We start from the raw sequence: 21,196 nt of genomic DNA, 5'->3' as shown, positions 1-21,196 counted from the left end.
CCCATGCAGAGAATCTCAAGCTCCATTTTCCAATCTGATTACATGGCTTCTTATTCCAGCAGCCTTAAACCTTCATGGCAGTTTACCAACATTTTCATCACTTTTTCTTTTACAAAGCAAAAGAACTGATAAGCTCTCAGGTACCCGGGATTTCATAGTCGATGGCTGGCAGCCAGCCAGCTTCCCTCGCAGCACAAATGTTTCGTGCCACAATGCAAAAAGCACACTGAATTTAACAGATAGCACAGGACTATTAGAATTTTGCAGTCCGTACAAGCAGGCAGCATGTTTCTGTCTTTGCAGATGCAGACAGTTCTGTTTAGCCGCATTTATAACATGCCTACATCCGAAGGGACAGGGTAAAAAAAAAAAAAAAAAAAAAAAAAAAGAAAAAGGCAGAGAACAAATGAAGACAGAGCACTGTCACTAATTCAATGGCACTACAAAGTGTACATCCAAGTTACTTCATTACAAAGCTGCCAGATTACTGAGAATTAGAGGCAGTGCTCGCAACTTTTGATAAAAACTTAATTTAACAAAAAGGAAAATAAATCTCCACATTAAATGAAGTTGTCAGACTTAAGATGAAATACTATTTTTACGCTAGAGCAAATGAAAAAAATGAGACACTGTTGCCTATTTTGTCACGTGAAACGCTTACATATTGCATTAAAGCAGCCACAAGATATCATAGATATCATATACCTGGGTTTACTTACATCACTCGAATGATGAAAGAACAAAAAGACAATTCACACTGGCAAACATGACACAGCTTTATAAAAGGCTCATTCTGATTTATATTGTGCACTGTCTAAAAATCTGAGGTATGTGGGAAAAATTAATATATAAACATACGTGTGTGTACATAGAAAGCAAACAACACAGTACAGAATGAAAGTTCTGGAAGGAGATTATCCTGTAAATCCTAAGGATTTCAACAAAAAGAAATCCACTAATAAGCAAGAGACAAGGGAACTCCCTTCTTTTTCCTTAAAGAAAAAGACAGCAATATTAAACCAGCGAGTTTTCTCTGATTGCTGCGGAGGCTCACACCGACCATCCAAGCACTGTCGGCATAGCGCCCCAAAGCCCGCCTGGAACTCACATAGCAAAAAGTAAATTGCACAGATAACAATCCACCTCCTTCTCCCCAAGCAGAACATTTTTAACGTTGAGTGGACGGTACGGAAACCCAAAGGAATAAGGCCCTTACAGTATTCTTGGAAGAAACGCAGTTTTGCATATCACAGCTTCCATGGTAAGGGGGCAAGGGTGGGAAGGCGGAGGGCAAGACAGTGAGTTATGGAGCAAGGGGAATAAAACCCAACCAAGTACAAGCCCGTTGGCGCGATGGTTCGGCGCTCAGCTCCCCACGGCGCCGCCCCCGCACCCCGGAGCCACCGGCACCAGCACCGCCGGACCGGCCGGGATTTGAACTCGCGCCCCGAACGGCCCTGAGCCACGGGGTCGCGCTGCGGGCGGGGAGGCCTCGGGCACGGCACGGCACGGCACGGCACGGCACGGCACGGCACGGCACGGCACGGCACGGCACGGCACGGCACGGCACGGCACGGCACGGCACGGCACGGCACGGCACGGCACGGCACGGCACGGCACGGCACGGCACGGCACGGCACGGCACGGCACGGCACGGCGGGTTGGGCCGAAGCGGAGGATGCTCGGCCTCCCGGTCCCTCTCCGCGTGTGTATTTGTAGACGCGCATCGCCGTGTGCGGCGCTACAAATGCTACAAATGTTTGTGGAGAAGCACAGAAATGAGCTCCCCGCAGCCATACGTCGTGCCCAGCGTTGCCGAAACCTTCCCACCCCAACTCCTTCGCACAGCTGCGGGGCCATACACGTGCACACGGCGGCTGCACGCGTGCAGCCTAACACACCTCATGTGGTTACATGTAATACCGTGAGCAAGTGTGTAGCTTTATCTTTAAAATTACACGTCCTAATTTGCATGGAAATACCAGCTCTAATAAAATAAAAAAAACAACAAGAACCAGCTTCCAGTACCAACACCTTATTCCCATGAACAATTCCCAGTAAACTGTTCCAACTGCAGGGCTTGGGAGGGGTTGCTGCTGGTAGATGCAGGTTGGGCATTACCTTTTTTTTTTTTTCCTTCTTTTTTTTTTCCTCTTTTCCTTTTTTGCTTTCCTCTATGATTTATTGGATGGTGAGCAAACCCACTTAAACTATAGTTGTCCGTATGAATCACTAATTTTCATGTTTCTAATTAAAATGTAAACAGTGTAATGAAGACATCAAGTTTTTAGGCAAATGTCTCTTCCAGTGCCACTTGGGGTATGGTAATTACTGAAGCAGATCTATGGATGCTCCCGAATCCTCTACAAGTCCAGATTAAAAGCATTACTGCTAAACCTTGCTTTTTACACCAGGGAATTGTGTTCTCTAACCTATTCCCAGTTTGCTTACAGATGCATATCTGTACAAGCCTTTATAACTAGTCATTAAAAAAAATCAAAATAGAAGTTTATCACAGAAATGGAACAGTTTGTGAAGGGAAAAAAAAAAAGTGACTTTGCTTAAAATCAAATTTGATTTCCCTTTTATGATTACACGTAGCTTATGATTACCGGCATTCTAAAACCTGGGCTGAAAACTTACCGCCTTAAGTGCCTCCTGCAGAAAAATAGGTGAGGTTTACCAGGAGAATTTTCTAAAAAGCATAAATGATATGTCAGGCATGTATCAAAATTCCTATTGTCCCAAAACGCTTGTTTCACAGTCAATTAATTTGGTATATATATTAATTGGGAAAACACTGATTAAAGAAAAAAAAAAAAAAAAAAAAAGAAATCTATTCACTGAGAATAAAAATGTAAATGCCCATTCCAAATACAAAATTCTTGATGTGCAACTGAAAGTCTTTTGTCATATTTATTCCAGCCTTTATGTCTATATCTGAAATTTGTCAGAATTTATCCTAAAGCAAATGACCTCTGCTGCATTTACCGAAGGAATACAAGTCCTCTCCTGCTTACAATTGTTAATTGAGCCTGTCTGCTGCAGAATCTCTTTCCTCTCCAAATAAGCCAGGATACTTGTTTTACATATTTACTGCCACGCACTTGAACAGTACTCTGTTTTATAGTACTGGGGGTTCCCCCCCTCCCTTCTGGAAGCTTTTTTTTTTTTTTTTCCTCCCCTTCTGTACTCCAAGTAGCTAAAGCTGCAATCCACAGTGAAATAAAGCGTCTGAAATGCCTAGCAGAGGAGGATTTTCTCCCTCCCTTCCTGTACTCCAAGTCCACATTCTGACTGGTCTGGCCAATTTTCATATTATTTTTACATAAATGCTAGACAAGCATGGCTGTGTAGCTAACCTAGATCGTGAAGATGAGAGTGCACGGGATGTATGCGTGCATATGCGTGCATGCATAAACATTTTAGTGGGTGGTCCACCATTTCAGTTTTATTGTACTAGTAAAGTACTGTACACAAACACACAAATACTTCTCAGTTAGAAAAAAATATACGTAGGATTTCAGATTACATCAAATCATAGAGCATCTTGTCCCTCAAACCATAAATGCCTTAGCAGAATAAAACAAAACAAAACACTATTTAGGCATTTCCTTCAAATGTATTGTTCCAGCAAAATCAGATTTAATTAGACAAATAGCAATTTAAAGGCTAGGGCTTTATAATGTGGTACTCCTGAAAATGATGGAGGGTTGCAAGTGAAAACACACAGTTCTCATTTAGCTTCATGCTTCAGAAAAAAATTACACACACACGCTAAATTTTTTTTTTTTTCCTTTATGGATCAAGACAATGGGGAAATCTTACGTCCTCACACCAGTTCCAAGGCCATACTAATCAGGTGTAATTTTTAATGAACACTGACTGTTTGGTGCTTATTCAAGGTATTTCATTAGGAGGTTATTCATTTAAGATAAATGTTTCAACCATATCAAGCTGTAACCTTTCTTGAAATGTAAATGAATGGTTTAAATGAGAAGATTAATAAAGAAGGGATGTTCCAATTCCAAGCATGGCATGCTATGTATTTTTAAATTTGTCTATGCCAGATGCTGTCAGTCAGAACAAAAAACTGTCCAAGCAGACAATCTGTGCGTCTGAATGTTGATCATGTTGGAAAGTAAAGGGGGAGGGGGGAGAGAGTGTGTCAAGGATTCATGGTCCTTCATCTTTGCAGTAGAGCAAACACGTCTCTCAGTATAACGACAGACAGCTGCTTCCACTTTCTAATGTGCCCTAACTTAGATCACTGAAAGAATTGTCAGCACTCAGAGAAACACACAAAGATAACACAGCCAGCTGCCATGAAGGGGGAAACAGCACAGCTCAGAAGAAATGGGATTTGTTCCATTTGCATGATGCTGGCTCCCTTGGGCCCCTTTCTTTCAAATCCAAAGCACAAAAGACAACACTTAACATATTTGCTTAAAGATGACAACCTCATGTTGATTTCATTTGGATGTAACAGTGTCAGGATTACAGATATAAGAATATATTATATCTGTAACAGAGACTGACAAATGTATCCATCAGTGAAACTGTCTGATTCATCTGCTTATACAGCCATTTTACCATCCCAAGGGTGCCATCTAAGTAGTAACTTTAGAAGACTGAAGGTCTAATTTTATTACACCACATTTCAACCTACTAAACAATATTATTTCTAAAATAGATCATTTTTATTGGAAGCCTCCCTGATGAAAAATCCAGTAGACACCGGAGAATTTATGAACTGTATGGGTCCTTTGAACTCAATATACTGCCCATTTTAAGCAACTTTCTTCATATATGATCAAAACCTAAGCTCAAATAACCGAAACCAAGGTAAAAAACACAGATGATAATGAGAGGAATTTAAATATGACATCATAGCCTGCTGCTGTTTGAGTATCTGCTGTTTGGCAGTCCGTCACTATTCAAAGTGCTTTACCACATCCTTGTTATGGTTCTGCTTCAACAAAATAGTTTCTTTGATAGAAACTCCACAAGTAATCATTCAAAACACTGTGACCAGCTGTGCAGTCAAGGTTTTCACCGGGCAGTCTGTAAGTCACACGAAAGCTACCAAAAGCCAAACATGCCAGTGCTCACATTACAGTGCAGTTGCAGAAACAGAAAACCAAAGAAAAGGGCGCACGCGTGTACGATCGCTCATCAGTGCAGCTTTATGGACCGGCTTTTTTTTTTAATCAGATGAAACAATTAGGCTGTGGTTACAGGCTGGCTTCAAACACATTACACTCAACTGTCTGAAGGTGAAAGCCTCCCCCCCTCCACCACCACCACCAAGTGCTTCACAGAATGCTCCCACCACACTGCTTTGTCTGGAGGAACTCAGACTGCTTGTTGCTATCTGCTGCCACCAAGAACTGCACTGCAATTCACTAGATTGAAGTTGTTTTGTAAAATGGAGTTAACTGCTGTACGTGGAATTTCAGCACAGCAGATGGTTACCAATCATTATTTTCAATTTGTTTAGTTTGAAGTAATGGGGCTGGTTGGGAGGAGCAGCGAGGACAGAAGCGGGGAAAGGAGCGAGCTCAGCTACTCTGCCTCTCTGTACAGGCAGTGCTAGATGGTACTGGTGTTAAAAGGAGGTAAAAAAGGCTCCACTGGAACAAAGCTAAGCAGTAAATAAACAAACATGTTTGAAATCAGTTGGTTGTTTTTTTTTTTTTCACTTTATAAAGCATACGACATTTAAAAGGGAGCATTTATTGATCAATTTGTGCCCTGTTCAAGAGTTAACTTACATTTTAAATATTGGAAATGGATTTTAAAGTTTCCAGCGGTAAATTGTCTCTGTTCACATTTTGCCATCATTCAAGTTTAAATCACTCTCTACTATAAGTGGTTCAGTTGTTGAACTGGAAATGGAAAAGGAACCATTTATGGACAAGTGCACATGAACAGAAATTAAGCTGTAAATATCTGGGCTGGGCCATTATTGTAGTCCAGAAACATCTGGGGCTGAAGCCCAGGCTGGGCCTCGCTCCTTCAGTGTTCAGGTAATTGCTTAGATGATTTATAACTTACTGTTTCTATTAAGAATGGCTGAAAGAGAAATTTGGAGCCTGAATTCTAAAATGATCTCCAAGGCTTTGCTTTCACTTTCATTTGTTCAGGTGGAAGAAAAAAAAAAAAAAAAAAAGAGGAAAAAAAAAGTCCTTAGCTATTTTTCTCCCAATCCTATGTTTAAGAGCTACAATGTTCCACAAGGACAAAAATCATCCCTTTCTCCATTCATACCAAAGGCATGACACCAGCAAACGTGTACCCTTTCAGCAGCAAAACTGAAGACCATTCCTCCAGCTTACATTTGAGTTGCTCAATGCTTAACACTGCCCAGCAAAATTCATTTTGAATCATTTCCCTCACATAAGTGCTTAAATTCCTATACAATGTACGGATACATTCACAGCACATTCAGTTGTCCCTGTTCTGTCAATCTGAGACGCTATGCCTACAGCCGTACATGAGATGGGCATTGCTGTATCATCCTGCCAAGAGCCCAGAGAGACCACAGCCGCATCACAGAGATGCTCTGGCCCTTGGACTGGCCTCCCCCCTTCCTTAACATAGCCTGAGTCCCTTGGCTGCCATAGCAAGCTGTAAAAGACATATATTAGGCAGGGCTTGTGTACTGGTTTCTGGAGGACAACAGGCATAACAGCAGAGACAGTCTCTGCCCTTAAACCACTCCAGCATCAAAAAATTTGGTTAAGACTTACCAGATATCCTAACTGCATTTTCACCCCTTTTCCATCATGGTGAAAGCTTATTCCAAGTACTTTTCTGGGGATGGGGCTTGTAAGGGGATCAGCCACGCAGCCCTGCGGGGATTGCACTCCCACCCTGTGCCAGGGTTTCTGCATATTGGGCAGCTTACTGCCCTCCTCCAGCATGCAACACCGAGCAAGAGAACGACTGCAGCTTGGGGGTATGCCAAGGTGGAAGGGACACACCTGCAACTGCCTCAGCCCCTTCAAGAAGAGGGGACTATAGGAGGGACAAAATGCACCACCGTTATTTCTCCAGGAATGTAACTATGCTTTCACCACAGATGATCAATTTATAAAAAAATAGCACCTGGGACTTCCATAGATGGTGCTTCATCTTGTAAATATTTCTTTCCTTCATGTCCATAAACTATGAAATGCCAACAAAAGCTGTATGATTTTAAAGTAATAGAAAACTGCATATGGGGTTGTATCAATCTAGGAACACACTAAATAAGCCATCCAACCACTGACTGCATTTTGGTAAACTCTCCAACAAAATTTGGTTCAGGATTGCCTATAAAGCAGACACCATATACTTCCTACAGCATTCAGCTTCTTATTTCTTTTAAAATAAGTTTAAAATAAAAGTTTGGAAAATTAAGTGGGAATTGAGCACTAATCTCCCAATTACATGCCTACAAAGTAAACAAAACCTGTCTCCATATCTTTTGCTGGATTTTTTTTCACATTTTTTCCATTTGTTGTTCAGACGTACAGAAATCCAGCAATGTAGTTAGGCTTCAAGGGTCAACAGTGAACGCCTAGTTAAAATGCTGCTTTCATGCAATTAAGCATGTTACTCTGGGCAAACCTGCTTCTTATCTGTATGACTACATGGAGGACTCAGTGCAGTCATCAACAGGAAATACTTTTCTCCTCCTAAAGCGTATGTGCTCCAACTACACTTCAGTTTGGATTGGCAAAGTAATTTTTAGAAATGTTCAAGCAGTAAGTGCCCAAGGTAAATAGCACCCTTTTAGGAAAACTTGTAAACTTTTTACTGACACTTAAAGCAACGACTTTTTTTTTTTTTTTTTTTTTTTTTTTTTTTACATATAAATTTTTCCCTATAGAACAATATTCCTATTCTCAGACCAGAATTAAACTATGGATTGCAATGTGGATGGTTTCTTACTTTATGGCACCAAATCCAAGAGTAGTTGCTCTCTTGTTCTACTTCAGTACAACTACTGAAAAACTAAAGCAAAGCATAAGATTCATCTAAACTACTGGAAGCCCTCTGATTTCTAATGGTGATATACTGAATGATGAGAGAATCATGGCCAAACATTTGAACTGAAGAAGAAGTCTGACATCACATAAATATCAGTGTTGGTAACAGTAGTCCACACAAGAACAAAAAATGTGACATATGGCATTTCATAAGACAGTGTCATGGAACTGAATCTAAGCCACTGTAATAATCTAGATTTTAGTATAAGTTTTAGTACCTAAGTTTTGCAAGTCTAGAATATTGTGGGCTGGCTTCTGTAGCCTTCTCTACAGCAAAGAGCAGTGCATACCTAAAGAAAGATTACCAGGATGTCGTAAAGGTATAAATCTACTTTACTGTAACCAACTGAACCTTATTATCATACCATAGTGGATTGGAGTCTTCATGTTCATAAATAGTGTTGCTGGGAAAAAAAAAAAAAAAATCACAAGTACAAAAGAAAAGAAGAAAGAAATGAAAGCAAGTCAGCAAAACTCTGGGAAGTATGAGAAATACACTTAGAAATTTCATTATGCAAAAAAAAATGGAATTCTGCCTGTAGGTGTTAAGCCTTTGGGTGTTGGCTGTGCAGTTGAGGCTTGGCCAAGGAGGTTGCTGCCCTGCCCTCTAGGGGCTGGGTGTCTGCTGAAGGAACTTCTCAGCTGATAGTGAAATACAGAGGAAACTTGTGGAACAAGATCTGTAAGCAGTGCTTTCCCCTTTCATTTTTTTCTAAGTATATTTTATGTACTCTAAAAAACTGTAAGTATTAATACAGCAAACCAAATCTCTAAAGGATTCCTGTCAAGTATAAATACATGCATAAACACAAGATATAATTAAAAAAGTCTTTTCTTAATGAGTTCATGGGTGCTTTGGCACAGTGCATAAAATGTAAATTTGAAATTTTAAGATGATATATCAATTCCTGCAGTAGGGCTTTGGAATTAAAATATATAAAATATATATATCCAGCATCAGTTCAGATTCGGGTTATTCAGACTAACATGGAGCCACACCCTACAAATAACAGTGATAAATTTTCTTACCATTCACCTGTGTAGCCATACAGTGTGGATCTTTTTAAAGACAAAAACATCTCAGAGTAAAAACAGGGACAAATTTTGCTTAGACAGTAGGTAAAAAGCTCCGATTCACCTAGTCAATCACACACTAGTTGAAATACAGCCCACAGAGCACTTACAGACACAGCCCAATGACGAGGCATTTGGTGCACAAATGCAAATGAATGGCTTTTTTTCCTTCTTAAACCACACATGACTTTTATCCTTATTATCTTACTACTGACAGCAAGTAAGTCTTGTTACATCTAACTAGGAAACAAACTTGCTTGCCAGGAGTCCAGTGTTGAACTACCCACGACACTTTAGAAACCATACACTAGTAAATTATATTACAACATAAAAGAAATTCCTCCTGAAAGCGGTTATCCTGTAAGAAACATGGGTATACAAGGCTTCCCTCCTTCCAGTGTCTATTCACTGCGTAATGAACACATTAATAGCTATCCAGTCACAGTCTTTCACTTAAATTATGCACGAAACGTGCCAATTTGAAACTGGTTGGTATACAGAGCAAAAAGAAACAACATGAGGAAAATAGTTATTTTCACCTCTAAAAGGATAGTTATGTGATAAATTAACATCATTAATGCAAACCTCATTATTGCAACTACACAGTACTATCGTGCCTGTTCGTACTTAATTTTCTTGTGGAAATTACATTATACAACACAGCATATAATCGGTTCTGATTGGGGTAGGAGAGAACCAGTCGTTAACTATGACTAAAATGACCAGTTTTCCAGCGCAGTTGTCTTCTAATTAAATCTAAGTGTGGAGCACAGTCATTGAGATATGCTGTAATGATTTGCTTGGAAGTCTTTTTCCCTTTTGTTGTTTCCCTTCTGCTTATCAGACTGCCTTACACCTCTACCTTACTAGAGCAGGAAGGAACCCCACTGTGCTCCCAGCAGATGCCATGAAGGCCTGCATTACTCACCTCCCCATCGCCCAAAAGCAGGAGCATGGCTCAGCTCTCCCTGGAGGACGTAACAGATATGAAGGTGCCCTGATGGAGTCAGGAGATGGAACTGCGCACGGGATGGGATGTCAGCAAGAACAGCACTGCTCCCTCACAGGTCCTGCGTCCCCACATTTGGAGATGACAAACCCTAAGTGCCTACAGGGCAGGACATGAGGAGCAGGGTCAGCGAGCAGGGATGGGGCACAGGCGGCTGAAATCCCCAGAGCAGAGCGCCCGTGGGCCTGCAAGGCCTGGTACTGGCCAGGCTCCAGTAATGGCAGTGCAAATTGAGGCCCTGGGGAGCTAGGAGCTCACAAGCAAGCTTTTGTTCACCAAACCCCAAAAATGTACGTGGGAGATCTGGGAGGTTGTTTCCATTTAAATGGCATTACTATTTCTATACCCAACATTAAGCTGTTTTACTCTGTTTACTGCACGTCCTGGGTGATCTTATACCTGATAAGGAAAAGATTTCTCCTAGCCAGCACAGTGACAACTACTTAAAGAAACAATCATCTGCTACTGCACACAGTGTGTCCATTTACTTCCCTTCAAAACTTCTCGACAAGGAAGACATCAACAAATCCAGTGCAATACACCTCACAGGACAAAATAAAATAGTAAAATAACAAAGTAAAATAAAAATACAGTTTGGGGGTGGGGGATGGCAGGAAACAACAGAAGGAAGAGCACAGCAAAAAGTCATTTGAAGGGACACAGCCTTTTCAGTATAAGCACAGCAGCTGATTAGAATGTTCTGATTTTAAAACACCTTTATTATTATAAAGTAAAACAGAATTTTGTACTAAAAGGAAGAAATTTTATTCTAGTGGACAAAACTGTAGGTATTTACAAACATCCCCTCAGCTCCCCTTCCCACACACATGCACAGATATAAAATTGGGTTACTTCTCTGTAAATAGGCTTAGCTCCTGTAAATATATCTCAGGATTTTAGGTGTACTTTTTCACACTGCAAGATTTCCATATAGAACCAGTTTAATCTAACTCCCTCTGATTATTATTAGAAACTCATTATTTGAGGACATCTATCTTTACAGTAACTATGCGCCATTAAGGAGCACAATGCCCATAATTGTTTAAAAAAGCCATGGGGGGTGGGGGAAGGGAGAAGAGGATCAGGAGGAGGAAGAAGGTAAGGAAGGGAGCTTTTGCAATTAGAGCAGCAGCATCTACTCTGAATTTTGCCCACTGGAACATTTACACATTAACGAACTAAGTTTAAAGTTTTCTCCATCCAAAATCATGAATGAGTCACTCATTACACTTTTACGTAACACATGTATTTTTGTCTTGATGAATATTAAATGTCTTCTTACTACCACTAGGAAAAAATAAATGCCCTATTTACTCTATTATACAGCACTGATACCTCAAAAGAGGACTGTAGCATTCAGTGTGCAGCTAATGCCTACCATTTTCTAGGGAACATTCTTTATACCCCTCAAAATGTTTGTAAGGTTTGTTGCACACCTGCATATTCCAACTTGTGCAAGCTGCAGGGACACAGTGCCTTTGACGACACCCAGAAGTGGCAGCTGAATGGCAATTGCTGGGATGCAATGGGATGCAGTGCTCCCTGATGCTCCACTTGAGCCTCAAGCTGCAGCTGTTCTGGCAGCTCTGAAACTGGAAAGTGCAGCAACCTTGGCTAAAAGCTACTGCTGGTAGTAAGTGACAACGAATTCCACTATCTCTAAGCTGCTGATATTTTTGGAGAAAAATAAATATGTGCATTTGTCAATTGTTCAAGAAATAACAAAACGTCTTTCCTTAGTCAGTGGTGAAAAAATCGCTGCTTCAAGTGAATTCTGGTGTCAGTTGTCCAGCACTCTGTATCATATGGATAATGTATCACGTCATAACTCTTTGAACATTTATAACTAGTGAAAACATTAAAAACATCATTAACAGAGGTGCTAGTTACTCACAGTCTCTACAAGCTCATAATCAAATATGTTTTACCTCAACTATCTTTAAAAAAAAAAAAAAAAGAAAAAAGGCTTCTCAAACTTCTTAGCTACCCATGCCCCAACAAAGACACTGCACACAGGCACAAAAGTGTGCCACTGATATGACTGCTATGTTGGCAAAAGTTACATGTCAAATAACAAGAAGTGCTTCATACTGCTCATTACATGGCATTCACCAAGTTTGAGCTTCAGCTCTACCAACACAAATGTTAACCTGGAAAAGAGATACAATTTTTCAGTTGAGTACTGTGCCATCAGTGAAATCATTGCTAGCACTAAAGTTTGTAAACCAAAAGCAGAAAAATGCACCAGTGTTGCAGCATAAAGAATTCCTGCAAAGGACAGAAGGATAAAATGAAATGAATGAAAGTCAAAGAACAAAATGAAAATCAATGATTAGAAAAGGTAATTGCTGCATGAACACTTTCCAAAATAGTTATTTCAGCTTTTATCAAAGGCAGAGACTAAGAAATAAAAATTATCAGAAATTCTATAAGGACATGAAAAATAACTATCTTTAAAACAGAATATCTGCCTGATATTTATGGTATGTTCAATACAACACTAGCACACGTGTAGTTAATATAAAGCTACAGATTTAACAATGGGAAGCTGAAAAATAAGAGTTTGTAAATTAAGCGTGCACTCAGTTAAATAGCTAGTAAATTTACATTCTCCTTCTATATAAAAACAGTTTTCTTAGCTTAAACCAGCAATTTTCTGATGGCCTGGTGATATCCAGTTTACATATTGTCACAGGTGACTTTAACCCAAGCTTACTTTCATATTATTTTCATTTTGAATTTCCCTATTTTAATCCAGTATATTGTTTGTCAATTAAGTTTTATGAAACTCCCTATGTATTTTAAATGCAACTAATCTGTAGAGAGTGCAGAAAAGGAGTGATATGGTCCTAAAAATGAGTTTGCATGCAACAACACAGCACTATTCTTTTAGAGCTGCAAGAGGAAACAGAATTGTATTCATTTACCAAGAATGTATTTTTACAATACTGTAGATAGCGATATGGTGCACAAATGCCAACAACAAGGGCCTGAAAATAGGATCAATTCTTTTCCTCCTCAGAAACAATCTTGTAAGCATCTCAGTTCCCAAAGACATAAAAGAATAGTTACTTTTCTGAGATCTTTTGATATCGCTTTTCATGGTGGAGCTACCCATGAGTGATGGGAGAAATCTCTTTTGAAAGTAAAAGCGCACCTTCAAGTGTGTTCAGATACATCTTTGCTGTTCCTTTCTGTGTTTCTCAAGTTTCACTTGAAAAGGATGCTTGATTTTTTTAAATTTGGTTTAGGTATCACAATGGGATACCTTATATCAGTCAGTGCTTGCAAACCTCATTCTTCCAGTGCAGAATCTAGCTGTTTCTTTCTGTGTCAACACAGGAGGCTGAAGTAATCAGATAGGTCTAAAGAAGACAGTGGACGTTAACCTGTGCTTTCTCAGAATCTATGATGAGTAAGTTCCTACATTCAACATGACCATGCTGAGCCGCAAGGTATATAAATAGCTACTTTTCATCTAAAAGCACAGCGATCACAGAAGCTTGCACAGCAGAACTATCAGTTCATAATATTTTAAATGTCAATATCGATACTATTGCCAAAGATTCATCATTTCTGCATATAACTTTATCCTTTTCGTCCATCCTCTGCTGTCACTCAGAAATACAAAGTAATTGTTGGCTCTTCCCCTCCCCACGTCTCCAGAAAAAACACACAGTGTAACTAACATCTGCTGTGCTCTACAGGAACACCTTTACGGCATCACAGTTCTCATAGTTTTATTAAGTGATAATTCAAGCTGCCTATAGCTCTGTATTAATTGCTCGCATGCAAGAATGGAGAGACAGAAGGAAAAAAAAACCTTACAGAGGAAAACAGGGATGTTATTTGTAGCGTATCAAAAGGTAGGCAACAGTTGCCGTAAATAAATCAGGAAAAACAAAAACAAAACAACAACAACAAAAAACAGAAAAACCAACAACCTTGAATGAGAGCACAAAGATACTCTCCCGGCACAAACCTCTATAATCCACCAGTTCCAGCCCCTTCTCCCATCTCCTCTCAATATTCATTTTCAGATTCCATTCCGATCAGCAGGAATTACAGAAACATGCATCAGTGTTAAGTATTTTATCAAACTGCAGATGAAAAACAAAAAGTTTAATTATGACCTGTGCCAGAGAACCATTCATTCAGACCCTGCTTAATTAGATGTGAGACAGCTATCTTAGATCATGAAGTTTGACAACAGTATGCTCTTATTGCAAATAAGATACAGATTACTGAAAGCAATTCATCATCACCAAACTATAACCAGCATGACACACACGCACATTCAAAAAATATCCCACAAAATCAATTGTGGCATACATCTTCATGCGCTGAGCAATTCACATATGGAAAACAAACCATTCACTTTAACAGAGTGCATGATGCATTAAAAGTAGAATGAGAAAGGGTTAAAATCAGATAAGAAAAGTCCAAGCAGTACGTGATTTCCAAACCTGAAGAAAAAAAACGGACTCTCATCACCAAAGTTTGCTATCGTATCAAAATAATATCGGCATTTTTCTCACTTTCAAGGTACTTGAAATTTAACTAAATACACTGGCAACAGCTGTTCTACACTTGAAAGAAACAGAAAAACTATTTTCTCAATAACAGTTAAATAATATGACTGGTAATTGCTATTTCAATGTTTCATGGCACATTAGACTACACACTTAATAGCACATTATAAAAAATAAAAAAGCAGCAAGTGACATAACAGTCATTTGCAGTTGCATTATTTTTAATTATAACGGAGACAGATGAAACTTTTTTCCAAATGCAGAAAAAATAAAGAACAAAAAGTTTTATTCCCTTATTTGCATAGAGTAATGCAAGGCTCTTGCTACTGTGCAAATACCGCAGCCGTTGCAGCAAGGCACATTGCTCACATGAAGAACCAGGTAGCTCAGCATTATGAGCTGTTTGACGGGAGGAACAGACACACAATATTGCTATTCCCATACTGTGCGTGGCGATACCTCGCAGCAATGTGACTCAGCCAAATGGAAGCGTGAACCCCACGCTCTCATCGCAGCCACCCGTGAGTGCTGGCAGCCAGCAGTGCTCCGCACAGTTCTCGCCCTCCCCTGCCCACGCTGCCCTGCCAAAGCCCCGCTCCCTCTCAGGTGCTCCGGTAACTGAGCCCGACCAACTATTTCTCTTTCCATTTTACCCTCACTTGTCACGCAGTTAGACCAAGATCAACAGGTATTTAGAAGCAATAATAGCAAAGTCTGCTTGTATTTACCAGGTGGCTGCAAATACAAATTATCTTCTGAGAAACATAATACACATCCACACGCTCTCCTTAACATGCTGATCAGGGGGATGGCAGGTACAATTATTAAAGGACTGAAAGCCTTAGATTTCCTCTGACCTCCATTACAGCCTGGGACTCTCTGCTCCTTGAAGGATAAGATTGTGTTTGTCGAACCCCCAGTAACACACTGCCAGTGGATTTTCTCTGTTCTGCATTAGCTAGCGCCTTTTAAAGGAAAGCAGTTTCACTAAAGGAGATGTATATATGCTGTTCTGAGATCTTTTTTTTCTTTAAAAAACAACAAAAAAAATATCCCAGGGATTTTTAATGCTTGTGTTTCTCACACACTCTATAAAAATATCACTGACGTAAGGTGAAAAGGTCGCATGCCTCATGGAAATGGAGCCAAATGTTCCAGTAAGGATTTTCACCTGAAAAGTATCCTTATATCTACTCCCGCTTATTGGGGGAAAAAAATTATTATTATTTTTCCAACAACAACAACAAAAAACACAACTCCAGGCCCTTTCCCAGCCTGCAGTTCCCTGACGTGATCCTTCCCAGCAGGAAGATAAGTTTTCACTTAGAGGATAGCATCTCTAGCAGCAAGAGTTTAATACTCTGCAACAATATCGGGGATACGCAATCCTGAATTTACAGCTGTTCAAATTACTTCTATAGCTGTACTGTTCATTTTGGAGCAGATGCTTATCTAAAATTCCATATATTTTGGTAGCCATAATATCTGATTTTAAACAGCCTCCAATAAGCCAAAGAACAGTGCTAAAAAAAAAAAAAAAAAAAAAAAAAAAAAAAAAAAAAAGAAAAAAGCCACAAAAAAAGCTATAGTGGGCCTGATCCTGGGAACTGGAAACCCCTGTAGCTTTTTGAGCTAAACCATTTTACACCAGCTAAGGACTGAGCCCACTATGCACAATTCCACTTCCGAGTTGATCTGTTATTTTTATTCCACAGGTACGGTGCTTTGCTTCTCATCGACTCTGTTAATAACAAATGAGAACCTCTAATTAGTTTATCCTCACTTCTTTTTATAGTTATTTTTTGCTTTTTCTTATCAGTGACTCAGAGAGGGGGTGGGGGGAAGTGCTGACTGATCAATTAATCAAGTGTTATTGACACGCAATATTCTTCAACATTTCAGAAATGTCTGCAGAACAATTTCCTCCAATCGTAAGATCAATGAATCAATGTAAAACCCCAGTAATTAAATTTATCAACTCGGTATCAATACACCTCGCACTTTATGAAAGTATTATGTGAAGTTTGTTCTCTTAAGGGATATATTGATTGAGGGCAAAGAGCCAAATATTTCTATTATTAGATCTGGGAATGCTAGTTCAAAACTCAGTCTGTTATAAACAACATACAAATGTTTCATATTCATAGATCTCATGCTGATTCTGTACCACTAAACCCACTCCTAACTGGCAGATAAGCCTATTAATTGACGATTAAGACTACGGGAAGATCAGTCATTATATTCAGTCCTTCTTATACGCATTCATTGAACAAACGTATTGACAGGAACCGTGCAAAATCATTTTCCTCAAGGATTTATATTTTTAAAAAGAGCATCTAAACAAAAGCAGATTTCAAACCTCGTTCATGCAGCACAGAATAGCCTTAATTAATTAAATTTTAAAACTAAAGCTTTGCACTGGGAAACATTATCAAATCTCTCTCCATTCTATACAGTACTATTACTAACTGAGAGATGAACTATAAAGCCTGAAGATGACACATCTGATAAGAAATGAAGAAACAAAAACAATATCCAAATGTTCTACACTTTAATTTTTAATGGGCTAGGATACAAACTATTCTGAATATATATTTAGTAACTGTTCCTTACTATACATGTGTGAGCAGGTAGGGCACCAAAGCTCATGAAGAGCTATTTTATCAATTATCAGAAAAACAGATGTAGGATTTTTATAATGAGGAAAAAACACACGCAGTTTTTGCTCTGCCTAAATAAAAAGTTGTAAGTATAAAAGAACAGTTAATGACATCCAACTGTCATTTATTCCTATGATTCTTACAATGAAGATATCAGTAACAATCTTCGTGTTTCTAAAATGCTGGTAGAATAAGAGAAGCAGACATGCATGTTTTTACACATGTTCCAGTAAATAAAAAACATTTGATTGTGTATAGAAAGTATCTTATTATGAAGGGGGAAACAACAACAAAAACCCCAAACCCACTACATTCATGTAGGAGTCACATCCTGTTACAAACATCAAACAACAATGAGCCTTTATTACCATGCTATGATTCCTTCATTTCAAACATGATTAATTAGCAAGTATAACACTCACCACAACTCCCACCACGCTGCTGCTTGCTGCCTATTTGCAAATGGGTCTCTAACAAGTATCCATAAGTATTAGTCTCATTTATGACACTGAAGAAAAGGAGTCAAATCATTCTGCTGTAAAGACTTCCTTCATCCCTTAGTAAAAAAAAAAAGAAAAAAGAAAAAAAGAAAAAAAAAACCCAAACAACAACAACAACCCCCACACACAAACAACAAAAGCTTCCCCTTTCATTCATCCAGAGGTAATCCTTGATAATCCAAACATAAACTTCATACAAAATGAAAAACTTTTTAGAGAAGTTGCTAAACAATTGAAAATAACCACGGAGAAGGGAAAAGAGCAATTTAGACTTTGTTTTGGCTTTTTTTCTTCCTTGAATCCTTGCTTTATATTAAATTTGAAATCCGCTGCTTCTGGTGAGAATGAAAGTACAGTTCACGTGTCAAAAATGGAAACAAAAAGAGGATGAGGAGGGAAAGACACACTTAACAGGACCCTTAGCGTGGTTTAAGCTGTGCAAACAGATGTCTCCAGATGTACCACTCCTGCAATAAACATTACTTTGGCAGTAAAGGAAACTTTGCTTCACAGGGAGGAGAGGTGAAAGCAAGATTACAAATACACGAGGAGCAACAAGACTGGGATGAGAGGAAAGAAAATCTGAGATTGCCTCCTCAAACTGAGTGTTATAAATACCGTCACAAAAACAACAATGGAAAAAAGCTCAATTTGAAAGCAACAGATGTATTCCCGAGCAAGGAATCTCCACCATGGAGTAATGCACAAGCATAGACACGGGATCTTTAAAACCACAAACACGGATGCGTGAGTGCAAAGGTAAAGTTTCAACATGAAAATAAAAATCAGGCGGCAGATCCAATACCTCCTTGGTTTACCAGCTCTGTATCACAGATACTTGATGATTTTGTCACGCCTTGAGCTGAGTCATTTTTATGTGCAAATCGGTCCTATTCTCTCCAGCTTTTCCAATTTTATAAATTTGAGATCAAAAACATCAAAGCAGCTCCCACTTCGGACCTAACTTTTAGAGGATCAATGTGACAAGCCACTGCTTGATAGATGTTTCTCTTGATAAACGACTTGTTCAAAAGAGACATTGTAGCTTTCATTTCCTGACCACAACACACTTTTAATTTGCAACAGCAGAGCTGCTGGAGTGTGACCAGTTCCCACTCGGCAGCCCTGCAGGACTGTGGCACTGTCAGGCCACATACATGGCACAACAAAAACTCCGGCAGAGCCGCATCCCCAGTGAGATTCGCAGCGAAACTTTTCCTCGAGCAGGAGTCTGACCACATTTGATTTCTCTCAAGAGTGGGCTTTTAAACCCCCCTCCCAGCCACCTCCAACCCCTAACACTGTAGGGAATGCAAAGAGAAGAGGGGAAAAATCCTATCTGGAAATATATACTTAAGTGTTATAGCGTATATACAGCTGCCTGATACTACCGTGTTTATTACACACATCTATATTACTGCTACTATAATTATTATTATTATCTGGGAATCGCATTTAACAGTCCAAACCGTCCACACCATCCAATTTCAGCTCTCAGCATACTGTCCGATTCCCGATTTAAAATTTATAAATGTAATATCCTCCTCATCACAAGCAGCAGTCCAATCTGCTCTGAATATATATTACAGCTTTAACATCACAGAGGGAAATCTCCCATCTGGCAATCACATTCGCTCCAACAGCTCTAGGAAAAAAAAAAAAAAAAAAAAAAAAAATGTTCCGCTCTCTCGCTCGCTCGCTTTCCTCCTTAAAAAATTTCTCAGGGCAAATTATGTGCATCTAAAATAAACAGTCGCCTTATTGATCGCTTCAAAGTCAACAAGTTCTAAATGCACACTGCAATCAGATCGTTCCCGTCGTATAGCACCCGGGATATGTTTAGCAATATAGTCACCTACAGCACCAAAATAGGAGCGTACATTGTGCAACTGCTCTCTCAATCTCTTCCCTGCATTCAGATATGTTATTACGAGAGATCATCAGCCGCACACGCCAGACCTCCCCCTTATCCCAAACACACACACTCACGCGCGCACGCTCGCTCCCAGGGTCTCTCTCCAGCCTTATTTTTCGCACCCACACGCTATTAAAAGTGAGCGTACCCCCCTTTTTTGGTTGCACAAAACAGACTAACGGTCGCTCCTGTTGTTAGCTCCTTAGCCTTAATTGCATACCTAGAGGTGCATCTCCGCACCGCTGGGAGACCCACTGAGATTCCCCACGCTCCATTTTATCTGACTTTTTGAGGAGGGGGCAGCGGGGGGGCCGAAGCGCGGCCGCGAGCACCACGCCAGCTTCAGCACTCAATTACTGCCTGCTGCCGCACATTGAGAGCAGAGCAGTGGGAACCAGGCACTTGGAAGTGGGTATGGAATACCACTTCTCCAGCAGCATTAAGCGCTCAGCCACAACACTATTTTTGTTTGTTTACATGCAAAACATCCCTCCCACCCCACCCTGATTAAAACCTCCAGCGGATGACTGAGCTGGAAGTCAAAGGATGAAAAGCAGCTGGAATTCAAGGAAAGACTCAAAAACCATTAATCTGCAGAGGGAAAAGATGCATTTCAGACATGTATGCATGAAGACATACATAGAGGTGCACACATTCACAGTTACGCGGTTTCCCCCTCAACAACCACCGAGTTTTGCTCATTTACATACCATTGGAGTTCAGTGGTGTGTATAGTGCACTACCAGCAACATGCAACTTTGGGTTTTACAACTGTGATCAATACAATAGACAAAACTAATGCTAGAATCAAAGCAGAAATGATAAACAAATGATAGCAAGAGAAAAAAAAAATGTTTTTATATACACACACAAGTGGAAAATATACTATGAAACATCAGGTATTTACGACACAATATTTGCATGCAGAGTCCTCAGTGCGATATCATGCCATTTAAATTGGTCTTTGCTATTTAGATGCAAAGGAAGTAGATCCCAAAACGGACGTACCATAAACACTGGTGCTACTGATCATTTCTTGCTGGCAGCACAAAAAGCTGAATTGGATTTCTCACAAGCAGGAATTCCAAAGGTTGCTTTTCATTAAAGCCACTTTTCCTCTCAGCTATCAAATGTCACTGCCTTGAAACGTGGGCCCTTTCGTCAGGTATTCATTTAACCTACATGCATATAATTAAGTGGGAAAGCAACATCAACAAAAAGGGGATCTCAGATCACAAGAGAAGAAAGAAAGGGGGGAAAAAAAGCACATGACCAGGAATGCAAGTCCATGTCAATTTCACTCACTCCCATTGAAACTAACAAGAGCTCCAGGGAGGATAGTAATAGGATCAGTGGATTGTATATACCATTAAATTATACATCTTTCTCTCCCTTCCGAGCCAACAATACGCCCACCACGCTGTCCCCCTCCGCGGCGATGTGCTTACATGTTACTGCACCAGCTCCGCT

At 39.8% G+C, this 21,196-nt stretch overlaps 1 protein-coding gene across 2 annotated transcripts in view; it reads right to left on the bottom strand.

The window, feature by feature from the left end:
• Positions 1–21,196, bottom strand: part of FIGN (fidgetin, microtubule severing factor) — a 100,022-nt gene that overhangs the window by 78,175 nt on the left and 651 nt on the right. Inside the window, exon 1 of one of the 2 annotated variants that reach the window (XM_085227939.1) lies at positions 20,735–20,900. The exons of the other annotated variant lie outside the window; for it this stretch is intronic. Within the exon in view, the coding sequence (XP_085084065.1) occupies positions 20,735–20,759 (25 nt within the window). The 5' untranslated portion in view covers positions 20,760–20,900. Of the gene's footprint in view, positions 1–20,734; positions 20,901–21,196 lie in introns of those variants that run through there. 2 annotated transcript variants of the gene reach the window in all.

Source organism: Meleagris gallopavo, chromosome 7 (assembly GCF_905368555.1).
Source record: "Meleagris gallopavo chromosome 7, MGAL_WU_HG_1.1, whole genome shotgun sequence".
Classification (NCBI taxonomy): Eukaryota; Metazoa; Chordata; class Aves; order Galliformes; family Phasianidae; genus Meleagris; species Meleagris gallopavo.
The sequence above is the reverse complement of the archived record's forward strand: the minus strand, read 5'-3'. Positions and strand labels throughout refer to the sequence as shown.